This window comes from Centrocercus urophasianus, unplaced genomic scaffold, assembly GCF_019232065.1.
Source record: "Centrocercus urophasianus isolate 14NV4802_14NV808 unplaced genomic scaffold, USGS_Curo_1.0 seq_35, whole genome shotgun sequence".
Taxonomy (NCBI): Eukaryota; Metazoa; Chordata; class Aves; order Galliformes; family Phasianidae; genus Centrocercus; species Centrocercus urophasianus.
In genome coordinates this window covers 336,525-348,844 of record NW_024884922.1, presented here as the reverse complement: position 1 = coordinate 348,844, position 12,320 = coordinate 336,525, and the positions used below count along the sequence as shown (strand labels likewise).

At 46.6% G+C, this 12,320-nt stretch overlaps 1 protein-coding gene across 2 annotated transcripts in view; it reads left to right on the top strand.

Moving 5' to 3' along the window:
- DNAI1 (dynein axonemal intermediate chain 1) overlaps positions 1 to 12,320 on the top strand; it is a 134,750-nt gene that overhangs the window by 105,007 nt on the left and 17,423 nt on the right. For both annotated transcript variants that reach the window (XM_042831196.1, XM_042831195.1), the window contains one exon: positions 5,683 to 5,868. In XM_042831196.1, the coding sequence (XP_042687130.1) occupies positions 5,683 to 5,868 (186 nt within the window). The remainder of the gene's footprint in view (positions 1 to 5,682; positions 5,869 to 12,320) is intronic.

Below are 12,320 nucleotides of genomic sequence, written 5' to 3'. Positions count from 1 at the left end.
TATTAATGTTAGAGAGGAAAAATTAAAAGAGTCATTGGCAACATAAGAAAATCTTATTAGACCAAACTGAAGTGCAACCAGCTCTGGTGTATGATGCGTCAGCTATTTAGCACCAGATAACAGCATTCGGGAGTGCGCAGGACCAAGACACGCAGATTATCATAATCACTGAGACTGCCAGAGCAGAGCTGGTTGGCAGGAAGTGCTGACTGACAGGAAAATTAGCTCAGATACATGAGCACTTTCTTGTAAAACAATGTGACAGGGTTTTCTGAGGAGGTTAAATGGTCCTCAGCCTGTCTGAATGAATAACAGCTCTTCCACATGCTGAAGCTTTGGTTTCCTGCTGCCTTGTGGGAGCTGAGTCAAATCGGCTGAGGTTGTTTTCCTACCATGTCAAATCAGGAATGACCCAGTTCTTAGTGAATGAACAAGAGAAGAGAGATGAAACCCTAAAGAGAAGCTCTCCCCTCCAGCCCTGTGTTAAGCCAGGTGGAACTTCTCTTCTTACTATTGTGCACCCCAGAGCAGCATGCAGAGATGCTGCAGTGCTGAGATACTGCAGACCTGGGGAATGTGCTTGGTGTTCTCCTGCACTCCAGGGTGTGCAGCCAGCCCTGGATGGTGAACCTATCCAGACCAAGCAGTAGATTTCATGGATGCCTGCTCATCTTCCTGAGCTCAAAGCTAGCACACAGATTGGTGTAACAGAGCTGGGCCCAGTCCTAAAATGTATCTGTAGGTCTGGTACAGGGCCTGCTCTGCCAGCGCAGTGCCTTTAGGAAGTTCCAGTGCAAGGGTTGGGGGTCACCTGCCAACTTGTTAAATATGCGACTTGAGAATTTGAAACAAGTCATCTGTGGCGTTTGCCAATGGGTGAGGTATCATGATTCAGTCAAGGAAATTAGGGAAATCCATCACACAGACAGTTAAAGTCAAGCAGTGAAAGAGATGTCAACAGGTAAAGGGCAGCGTGATATGCAGCATGATATTAAAGCATCCCTTGCCTTTTGCTCTTGCACCAATTTTGTTCTTTGTTGCCAAGTTACCAGGTACATCTGCTGTGCTCTTACATACGTACAGTTTCCCCTAGCATGGGTTTTGGTTGGTACCAGCTTGTTTTTGAGCACACTGGCATTGTTCTGGCCACTGGTGGGGTATGAGGCCTTGTAAATTCAGGAGAAAAGGACAGCTTCTGTTTGAGGCATGCAGTAAAGGTCTGGGTAGTTTGTGGGCTCCCATCTTCATAGGTCACGAAAGTTGAGTAGGCTGCTGTGCTGTAGAACAGTGGATGACAGCTGGGTGAGAGCAGAGGGATGTGGATCACCTTGAAGCTGCTACAGCTGCTGGCTGTGGGAGCTTGGGCTGGCCTTTGGGTTAAACTATACGTTTGCAGAGTGAACAGGGAGACATGAAGTCTTTGAAATTGAGAACATGGTTTGATGCTGGAGCTATAGCAATAGCCTTGGATTTACGCTGTGCCAAGCTTACAGAGTGGCCATGCAGAGTCTCAGTGGGGAGCTATTGGTTGTGGGATGTATTTGCACGATTCTGGATGTGACTGAGCTGGATTTCTTCTCCAGCTGTCTGAAAGTCAGGCATCAAAGCAGCTCATTTGTGTTAAATATTTTCTGCAGCACTAACACAGCAGTGATAGCCATTATTGCCAGTACATCAAGCATGGAGGCTCTGCTGTTACCTTGATCATAATTAAAAGAAACATTTTTATTGATTAAAAGCATGTGACAGAGGTTTCAGGATTCCCCCGATCCCATCTCAGAAATAACTGGGAGTCTGCTTAACTTCAGTGCTTCTCTTCAGGGGCTGCTGACTTACCAGAGGCTTTTCCCTTCCGTCTAGGGAAAGTTTGCTTTGAACATCTGCCTAGCACATCTACCATCAGTGTCAGGCTCTCTGGGGCTGTGAGTCCAGGTTTCCTCTGGCAGCTGTTGAAACCAGTTCATAAATCCCCACGCTGTGAGGAACTGCCTAGCTGAACACATTGGGCTTCATTCGGAGTGTGGTAATTGTTCTCCTGTTTCTTTGGGGTGTGTGCACAGTTTTACAAGGACCATAAATAAAAGAGCTGTTGGAGTTGCTAGTTACTAACTAGTGCTTTCTTCTCTGCAGGTAGGCCGGGGACTGCAGATGGGGATTCTTGCTCTCTCCCATTGCAGCAATTTTCAGATTTCCTTTACCTCTCTCTGTACCTCTCCACAGGTTTCTTGTTCTCAGGGTCTGATTTATGCTCCTCTAGGGAAGTGGCCACATATTGTTCCTAAGCAATCTATAGCAAGAGAACTGAAATGCCCTTTCCCATTTTCTCAGTGCTTGTTAGCATGAATGACGATGCCTCCTGTGGTCTACAGGCAGCCAGGTTGTCACCCCTACAGACCTGTGGTTTGCTCCTGCAGGATGCGCAGAAAGTATCAGAAAAAAGCAAGAGTTATACTTTCTGCTTTGAGGACCAGAAGCAAATCACGGTTTTCTCCATGGATTCACTGAAATGTGAAGTTTCACATTCTGTGAAGCATTACTGCCTTACTGCTTTGCTGGAGGTACAAGCTTGGGTGCTGCTATGGCACTGAGTGAGGAAAACTGGATGGGTAGAAACAGCTTATTGGGGTCCATGATGATGCAACATCATCATGTCAGTAAGCATGGAAATGCATTTGTCTGCCGTGTTGGAAAGTTGTGCAAATATTGACCCTCATCAGAGCAATTTGCACCTGTGTGTGTGTGTCTACGTGTGTGTGGCAACTCTGCCACTATGGGTCTGATGCTGGAGTCACATGCAGGCTGAAGTGGCGCCTACCTGTGCTGTGCACCCAGAGAGGGCTCATCTTGTGAAACCCGAGAGGCTGTCTTTGGAGGCCAGTGGTCAGCTACATCTGGAGAGGTGAAGGTCACTGGAGGTCACTGGAGTGATGGAGAGGTGCTGTGTGCTGCTGGTGACTCTCTGGGATGGGAGATGCAGCTGGAGCTGTCTCCGTATCTTTAATCCTATGATCCCAGCAGCTGGCATTAAGAACCTCAAGGACAGCTGCGGGGTTTCAGTCTTTTTAGGGCAGAAAGTCTTTCCCCAAACCCCACGCCAATCTGCGGCCAGTGCCGGTCACTGTCAGCTCTGCTGCTTTATGGCACCATGAGGCTGCCTCAAGTGTTGTGTGTACCCTTTTAGGATACTCCCAAGGCATCAATAACTGAGTTGGTCTGACCCCATTTCCCCCTCCCCTCAGAGTGCCTGTCATCAAACCTCTGAAGTCCTTCCTAATGCCTGTGGCCCACCCCTCCATCTGTAGAGTCTGCCAGCTGATACGAAGCTGATACTTCCAACTGGAGAACTGGAATTGTTTGTTCTTTTCCATGATTCCCTTGGCGAAAGAAAACAAGCCCATTTGTTTAGAAGCTCATAAAAGAAGAGTTTTATAGTAGGAACATTCATGAACTTGCTTGCTTTTGACCTTCTCCACTCTGCTCGTAGTTTTGAGTTCTTGTCCTAGGCATTCTGTATGTCGGGGCTGTCAGTGGCATATTAGAAAAACAGCCTCACCTAGAGTAATTTACATTGCCCAGCATTCCAAAACAGAGCCTTCAGACCATGCCATCCTTGCTACCCTGTGCTTCTGGCTATGTTGTGCAGGTGTGATACTTTGACAGCCCTGTAAAACAGATCTTGTTGCTGAAATGAAGCCTGGCCATTAATTCTATGCTGCCTGTTTTAAATCTGGATTAATTGGTGCTCCTCTAGCAATGGACATTTCCTGGGCTCTCAAGTTTCTAAGTACTGAGCTTCTGTCATTGGCGGGAGAAGTGAATCATGCCCTTAAATTAATAAATATGTATTCTGTGAAGGCAAACAATTAAACCTTTGGTGTGTGTGGGTCATGTGGGGTTGATGCACTTAAGAAAGAGCTTGCTTCTTTTCAGAGATAGGAAGACAGCAGAATGCAAGCCAGGACATAAACTTTTTATGCCTAGAGCTGGAAATTGGGATTACTTTGGCCAGAGTGTGGAACCTCAAGTTTTTGGTCTAGATTCAGAATTCAGTACTGGCATCTGAAATTTTAGTGAAATAATTTTTTCCCAATCTGTTTTCTCGATGATGGGGGAAAGGGAAAGTCTCTACAAACTGCAGATTTTTATCTGTGTCTGATGCTTTGAATCCCCTCCTTGAATTTCAAACTGCTGTGGATTTCTCTAAAACACATGAGAAGCTTGTGCACTTCCCAAGCTCTTCCCTGTCCAGAAAAGTCTTACTTCAATTCTGGGGGTGTTCCTCCTTGTCATATTTTTTGCAGCTATGAAATCTTAGCTTGATTCCCCAGCCCAGGACGAGGACATCACAAATGAGCTCTAGAGACACAGTGGTGTTTGAGATCACCTGGAACCTCTTTGCTTTACACAGATCCAGATAAAATTCACCAACTTGGTTGTGCATGATGAGAAAGTACACATAATTATTTGATACACAATCCTTCATGCTCTTTGGAAAAGGCTTTTATAGGATACTGCTGTCAGATTTCATATAATTCCTAGATTGAAATTGTGAGCCTGGCACAGTGTTGAAACAGTACATGTCACCTGACTCCTAGCTGCTGGTAAACAAGACACAGCTGGCAGTAGATGCAGATAAAGTTCAATTCTAATTTCTCCCATATTCCCACTGTACTTGTTCTTCCTTAGTTTTTCTGAAGGTAATAAAGGGGAAAGAAAAATAAAGCTGGAAGTCTACACAGTGGATTCGAGGTGGAAGCCCAGCATGCTGGAGAGTCCTTCAGCGCTGGTGAGGAACATCATGTTTTATTAGCCTTTGCAGGCTGTAGCACTGACAGGAGCTAATTGCAATTATCGGGAGACAATGTTAACATATTCTCTTGAGTATGTTCCACTGTTTCCACCGGAGTCGTGCTGAAACATTCTCTGTCATGCAGTTTTCAGTGCCATAGCTCTGGGGTCCATGCTAGAGGTCTCTCACCCTCTTTCTTCGACTTTCTCACTTGCCCAGCCCTTGACTTTAAGTGCCATGGGAGTGCCGTGCTGGCACAGCATCTACAGCATCTGGTCTGGAACAGGCTGCTGCCCCCATGCTGTCCTGCGCTTTGCAGCATTTGCCTGTGCTTCATCCCAAGGTACATCCTGAATCTTACTGACCATGTTCACATTATTTCCCTATTAATTGCTGATCTGACTCTTAATTGTTATTATTAAGCTGGAGATATTAGAAAGGTCTGCAATAAAGGGTAATCAATATTTCTGACAGCATTTCCCACTTTGTGAGTCAGTCTGTGTTAGACTGTGGTTTCACATCTGGTTGAGTCATTGCTTGCAGCACTGGGAAGGGAGGTTAGGACCTGTGGGCTAGCAATGCCAGATTTGAGCTGTCTCCAGTCCAGATCAGCTGGAGCCTTGAGAAGAGCTTGCCCCAACATCAGAGAATGGGTCCTTACCCCATGCGTTCCTGAAGTAAGGGGATGGTCCCTCAGAAGCAGCAGGCAGCTTCTAGACATAGATTGCTTACAAGATTATGAAGCTTCTGAAGTCAGATGCTAATTGTGTGCTGAAGTTACCTTTCCCTAGAACCTTTTCTTTCTGTGATTTCTTCAGGCACAGTTCTTCTGCTGAGGCTTCTTCTTGCCCAACTAATCTCTTCTGTGTTGTCTTTTTTTATTTTCTTCCCAGGGCCATGTGTTTGATCTGAACATTAATAAGTATGAAGCTCTCTGCACCCAGGTAGTGGTGGCCAAGAAGAAAAATAAAATAACCCATATCCAGTTTAACCCCGTGTACCCTGTTGTCATCATCGGAGATGAGCGAGGCCAGATTACCTGCCTGAAGCTCTCCCCCAATCTGCGCAAGATGCCCAAGGTAGGTACAGCTGAGGGACCAAACCACAGCAGGTCTCCTCATGCCTTCGCTGTTCTCTCTACTCTGTGCTTCATAGGTTTCCCAAACATCCTATCTTTTCCGAGCTTTGGGTTTTGTTTGCAAAACTCCTGGAAACTTGAGTAGAGGTGATATCAGCTCCTCCCTGAGACCTCCTGCAGAGCCCGTGCTGCCTGTCTTGCTCTTTTGGATCATCAAAGCCTGTGCCCTGACCATTATGTCCCCCCTCCTGTAAATGAGCAAGTGCTATCTTTATTTAGCAAGGTGTCTTGGGATCCTAGTCCTAAGAGACAGCAATGAGATGCTTGTATGAGTTGGCAGAGCCCCTTTTCCCACCCAGACATGAGTGCCAGTCTTGCAGTATGCTGAAGATCTCCCACACAGTTCCTTTATTAGACTTTCTGGGTTTCCTCCAGTCACAGACTGTATTGCTGCAAATGCAGCATCATTTCTGACCCCATGTAATTCTCATAGCCACTTGTCCCTTGCTTAATAGAACTTCTTCAGTTTCAGGCTTGTTAGAACTGATCCAAAAAAGCAATATCTCAAGATGATCATTTTTTATTTATATACCTCCAAAGGTTTTATATATTCTACCAGTCAGCTGTGTAAGGTGAGGTCTTTGGCCAGAAATGAATCACCCCAGTGTCAGTCCAGAAAATTCTGACTGATTTTTAAAAAGTCCTTTCTTCTAGACACCACTGGAAATACAAACCTCCTTGTGCTGAGAGAGCATAGAAAACTGAACAACATGGCAGTCTATTTAAAAGTGATGGAGCTGTGGAGGAGAGTGTCTCATAAGATTCATGCTTCTGTATTTCTATCAAAACTACAATCTGAGATAACCCAGTCTCTCAGGGCTGCTACCAGCTTGACTGGGGACAAGCTGATTTATGAGTCCTTCCTGATGTGGGTGAGCACTCTGTCTACCACTGGCCCTGGTTTCATAGGGCTCACCAATGGAGATGGTTTACAGACATGTGACTACCCACCACCACACATTTAGCTGTGGGGTGAGGAGCACCCAGCAATACTTTGCCATGGGTCAGAATAAATCTGAATGTCTTCTCCACTCCTTGTGGCCAGCAGCAGCCCTCCACACAGGCATAAATGTCACTAACTCTTAAATTCTCTTCTTTTGCAAACTTTCCACAGAGGCAAATTGCTTGACAAAGGTGAGCTCACAGGTGGCACAATCACTTACTGCTGACCTTAACCTATAGGTACCATATTCCAAGCAACGTAATGGGATGGAAATGGACTTTGTTGCTCTGGTGTTATTAAGCTATCTATCTTCCATTTCTTGGTTTGGTTTGAAAGGACACTGAACACTGAATTAAACATTTCCTCCACATGTGGAGAAAAAGCAGGGATGTTTAGGCATGGCTGGTGATGTGTGCAACTCCCCTGGCTACAGCCAGCTCTTCTCAGAGAGTGAAGAGAAATTAAAACAGATGTCATACAGGGCGGAAGCAGAGTGGTGGTGATGGATTGCAAGTGGACAAGTGAGCAGGGTTGCCAGGCCCATCCTTTGTCGCCAGATGATGGTGCCCACAGCACTATGGTGAGGAGTGTTAGCTATTGCAGAAGGGTGATTTGAAAGAGGTAAGTGAAGTCCTGGCAGAGCAAGCAGTGCCATCCTCTGCATCTCCTGTCCTCCTCATTGCTGTACCAGCTCCACGTGCATCATGCAAACCTCTAGCTATAGTTGCACAAGTGTCACCTCACCATGGGGATCCAGATGTACTTTAAAAGCATTGATCCCAGTCCCTTTGAAGATCAAATCAGTGTGCTCTTTAAACCCTTACCTTGTGCTGTCAGCTTTCCTCCCTAAAATATCTTAACTTCTTCCTCTTTTGTGGGAGTCACCAGAGTTACAGGAGCAGAAAATCCGTATATCCTTAAAATTGCAGAGAGTCTAGACAGATGTGAAGGAGCCCTTGCATCCCTACTGTCTCATGCAGGAAGACAGACCTGTTTGCACCTCGGTGAACATCTGGATTCCCCAGTCCAGACTCTCCAGTGCCTGATCACAGAATCACAGAATCACAGAAATATAGGGGCTGAAATGGACCTCTGGAGATCATCTAATGCAATCCCCTTGCCAAAGCAGGCTCTCTAGACCGGTTTGCACAGGTAGGCATACAGGCGGGTCTTGAATATCTCCAGAGAAGGAGACTTCACAACCCCCTGGGCAGCCTGTTCCAGTGCTCCGTAACCCTTACCATGAAGAAGTTCTTATGCACATTTGTGCAGAACTTTCTGTGCTTCAGTTTGTGGCTGTTTCCCCTGGTCCTATCGCCATGCATCGCTGAAAGGAGTCTGACCTTGTCCCTTTGCCTCCCACACCTTAGATACTTACAGACATTGATCAGATTCCCTCTCAGTCTTCCTTTTTTCAAGGCTGAACAAACTCAGTTCACTCAGCCTTTCCTTGTAAGAGAGATGCTCCAGGCCCTTTATCATCTTTGTGGCCCTTCACTCAACTCTTTCCAGGAGATGCCCATCTTTTTTGTACCAGGGAGCCCAGAACTGGACACAATAGTCCAGGTGAGGCCTCACTCACCTACTGGCCACACTTTTTTTTTAATGCTCCTCAGGTTGCCATTGGCCAAATCCCTGCAGAGCCCTATAGCGAAACCTACCTCAAACCCAGAAGGAACCGGAGATGGTGTTCCTGGGGGCTGTGGCCTTCAAATCAGCTGCAGCACCTGCTAACTCAGCTGCCTGGCTTGTGTCCGCTGTCTCCTTCAGAGGTGGAATGATCTTGCAGAGCTCAGTGTGTCAATGGGACTCATCTACATCCCACAGCTTCTCTGTTTCAGTGTCACAGGGGTTTGCCTGTGAAGCATCTCTGCCAGCATCCCACACAGCTGGGATAGCAGCTTTTGACAGGTATGACTAGCAGACTAATCACCTTTTGTAGGGAGAGCTCTTAATAGCCACATGTCATTCCTAACTCTTTCTTTCCCTAAAAATAGACATGGTGCTGTCTGGTCCACGTGCTGTGCACTGCTTGGCTGCTGCTGGGCTTCTAGGATAGGGCTCACTGGGAGATGCTGGGCTAACTTCATCCCAGTGGGATTTCAGCATCTCTGAATGTATTTTGGTTTGCCTGATAATTAATAGTGTGATGGGTTACTGGAAATGGGGAGAGTCAGGACTCTTGGGTTCTCATCAGGCTTTAGTTCATTCTTTTGTTCACATCCTTGAGATATAAGGGGAGGCTCAAGAGCTCAAAAAATAATTTCCTAGCTTGATATGTGGCTTAATTAGCTCATGTTTGTAAAACGCTTTGGGATCTTTAAAAAGTGTTATTTAATAGTCCAAGTTTTGCTGTCAGCAGCAATATCATAGCCCAGTTTGTGAGCACTTGGCAGAAAAAGCCAACAAGGGAACTTTTTGAAAGCACTCAGGTAGCATTTTTAGAAGTGACTTTCACCAAGACAGAGAGTCAAACAGCTTCAAAAATGCCTGAAACTCACTGTGAGCTTCGGCCTCCCAATTCCTTTAGTGGCACACAGGAACAGTTACCCTTGATGTTGAGAGAAAGCCAGGGACAGGGACTCTGCCACCTACCAGGCTGTGCTGAGGGCACATCTGTGCACACACACTCTGGGCACAGAGTCTTGTGCCAAGCAGAGCAAGCATCCTACATCCTCACTCCATTAATCTGGGGCCTGGAGTCCTCCCCACAAGCTGAGGTCTGTGGGGCAGGGACTTCTCCATGCCTTAAGGTAGCAAGCTGTATTTTCCTGGGTTGTGAGCCTGGTAGAGGCTTTCTATGCCTATCACTCTTGTGTCCATAGATCATAGGAGGCTCGGGGAACACATTAAATATCAGGGAACTGCTAAGTATCAGCTCCAAGAGCCTGGAGAGCATGGAAGCTGGGGAGGGAAATGGCTGAGCACAAACCCTGTGGGAAGAGCAACCACAAGCAGAGAGAGGAGCTAGCAATCATCATTGCAAAATTGAAGCTTGCATTCAAACTGCCACCAGCATGGCCCTGCACTGTATATGCCAAGCACCCAGCTCCCTAAGCATCCACCCCTGCTTGGGCAGAAGGCTCATGACAACAGATATACTGCTGCCCAAGCTGATTTGGATCCTTCTGCTGAGAGCACAGAGGTGGGGCAGAAGTGCTTGCAGCATTTTATGATGCAGCACCAGGAATAAGTGGCTCTTTGCTGTCATTCAGGCCACTTTTGGACTCTAAGTGCTCCTTAGATATTACAGCAGAGTTGTTTAACTAATAAAATATAGTTCCTAATTTATAACGACCTTGGTGGTTGAGTTCACCCAAGGGAAGCATTGCTGGCAGAGCTGTTTAATTAGTAAGCCTTTCGAGTTTCATTCCTGAAAAGAAATTAAAGCATTTTGTCATCACAGCCAGAAGAATGTAGCTGCTTATGGGCTTAGGTTTGTTTTTAAAAAACACAGCTGAAATAGCCTAGTACAACCCATCATGTCCAAAGGCAAACACGAGGGAATAAAAAAACAGAAAGTGTTTTCAGAAATGTTGGGAGAGCATGGCAGAGTGGAAGAAGACAAGAAAGCAAGTCAAAGAAAGGGTGTAAAACTGCATTTGCTGAGGCTAAATGAAATTTCTTGGACAGTGGCCAGGCTTACAGCCGGAGAGGCATCCAGCCTCTTGGTCTGGTGCTTGTCTTAGGTATTTATGCTGGATTATCTAGGATGATTATTTCAGCCTCTGTACTTGCAGGCACATGTGTGAGTCCAATGCTGGCTGCAGTGATGCTGCTTCTGGTTGCTGCAGGGGTTGTTGCAGCATCTGCTGCAGATGAACCCGACCAGCACAGGGAGAGAAATCTGTACTCCCTCCTTCTGTCCCAGGATGTGCAACCCATCTGCTTGTGGGGCTAGTTTGTGTTTACAGAAGCCTCAGATTAGATGCACTTTCCAAGGTTACAACAGTGCTGAACTAGTGAGTGCTGTAGCTCTGAAGAAAGCACATTTTGTCTCCAAAGTTATTATTTCAACAGCTCTGAAGCATTATCATTCCATTTTAGAGAAAACCACTCACCTTTCCTTTCCAAATGTTTCAGGAGTTTCGTACTTAGTGGTGCTATTCCCAGTCCTGCTGTTTTCATGCAAATGCTGCTTTGTCATTGAGATTCACACAGTCACTTCTGTGCAGCTTGAGCGATGGCAGGATTTCCTTGTGTCTCTTCAGGGCTGGCTCATTGCGCAGTGACCCAAAAGCACTGAGCACAAGCAGTGCTGGAGGAATTCGGCACAAAGCGCTGCTGAGTCTTGCCTGCATCAGAGCTGTTGCCTCTGGATGCAGCTTGGCCCCCTGATAAGGAGGCACATGCAAATAAGCTTGAATCTCATGAAAACTGACCTGCAGCTTGATGTCTTTTCTTCCTCTGAGGTTTGTCAAAGCTTTTTGATTTCCTTTCAGTCCTCCCCGTGTTATTTGGGCTGGTTGCAGATAGCTGCTCTGTGCACTGCTAGGGGAGCAGGTGAGCACTGTGAGGTGGATCCAGGGACTTGTGAAACCCTACGTCTGCCCTTTCACAGCTCTCTATATTGCCTGCATAGTTCATCTAAGGACAGATGATTTAGGCTGTGATGCACAACATCTCAGCAGTAAGCAAGCACTAGTTTGCTTTAACTCTGGAGTTCACTGCCCTAAAACCTTCATTTCCTGGTGGCTCAGGATGCTGCAGGGGTGCCCCAGTTCTATGGTAGCTGTGAAACACTCAGGTGCCATGACCATGAGCTACATGTGCACTGTTCCTGCATGTTGCTGCCAAGGAGAGAGTCAGGGCTCTCCTTTAAGTCACTATCTTGGATTAGGAGAATTCTTGGTGACCAACCACAAGCAGCACCTGCCCATTGAGGTTTATATGTATCTGGGCAGAGCAGAGGTTTGCAGATGATGTCTGGAGGGCAGCAGCAAATGATGTGCTTTCCCAGTGGCCTCACTGCGCTTTCTGCACTCACCTGGGCTGGAATAGGGCTTCAACCTGCAGAGGAGAGGTCCTGGCTCTTTCTCAGCTCTTTCCCTTCTGGGGTAAGAGAGCTCAGACTGTCTCTTCTCCCAGAACTAGCGCTGCAGATGAAATCCGAATTATCTCAGAACGACTATAAACCCTACAGACCTCAGGAGAACACTGCTGTGAGGTACCTTAGTTACAGTGGTCATGCTTTCCCCTCTGCCTGGATAGCCCATGTCTGGCTTATTAAAGCAGCATGTAAACCCAGTCTACTGAGTCCTAAGTATCTGTGCTTTCCTGCTTTTCACCCTTCTCTGGCGTCCTGTGCTGTAACCTTCCATCTAGGCTAGGCTCACACAAACTGTTGCTGCAGAGAGAAAGGCAACAGTCTGATCTCTGCATGGATGGTACTTCAGGCACGGGCTCTGATCCAGAAGAAAGGCTGACAGAATACAGGGGAGAAGGATGAG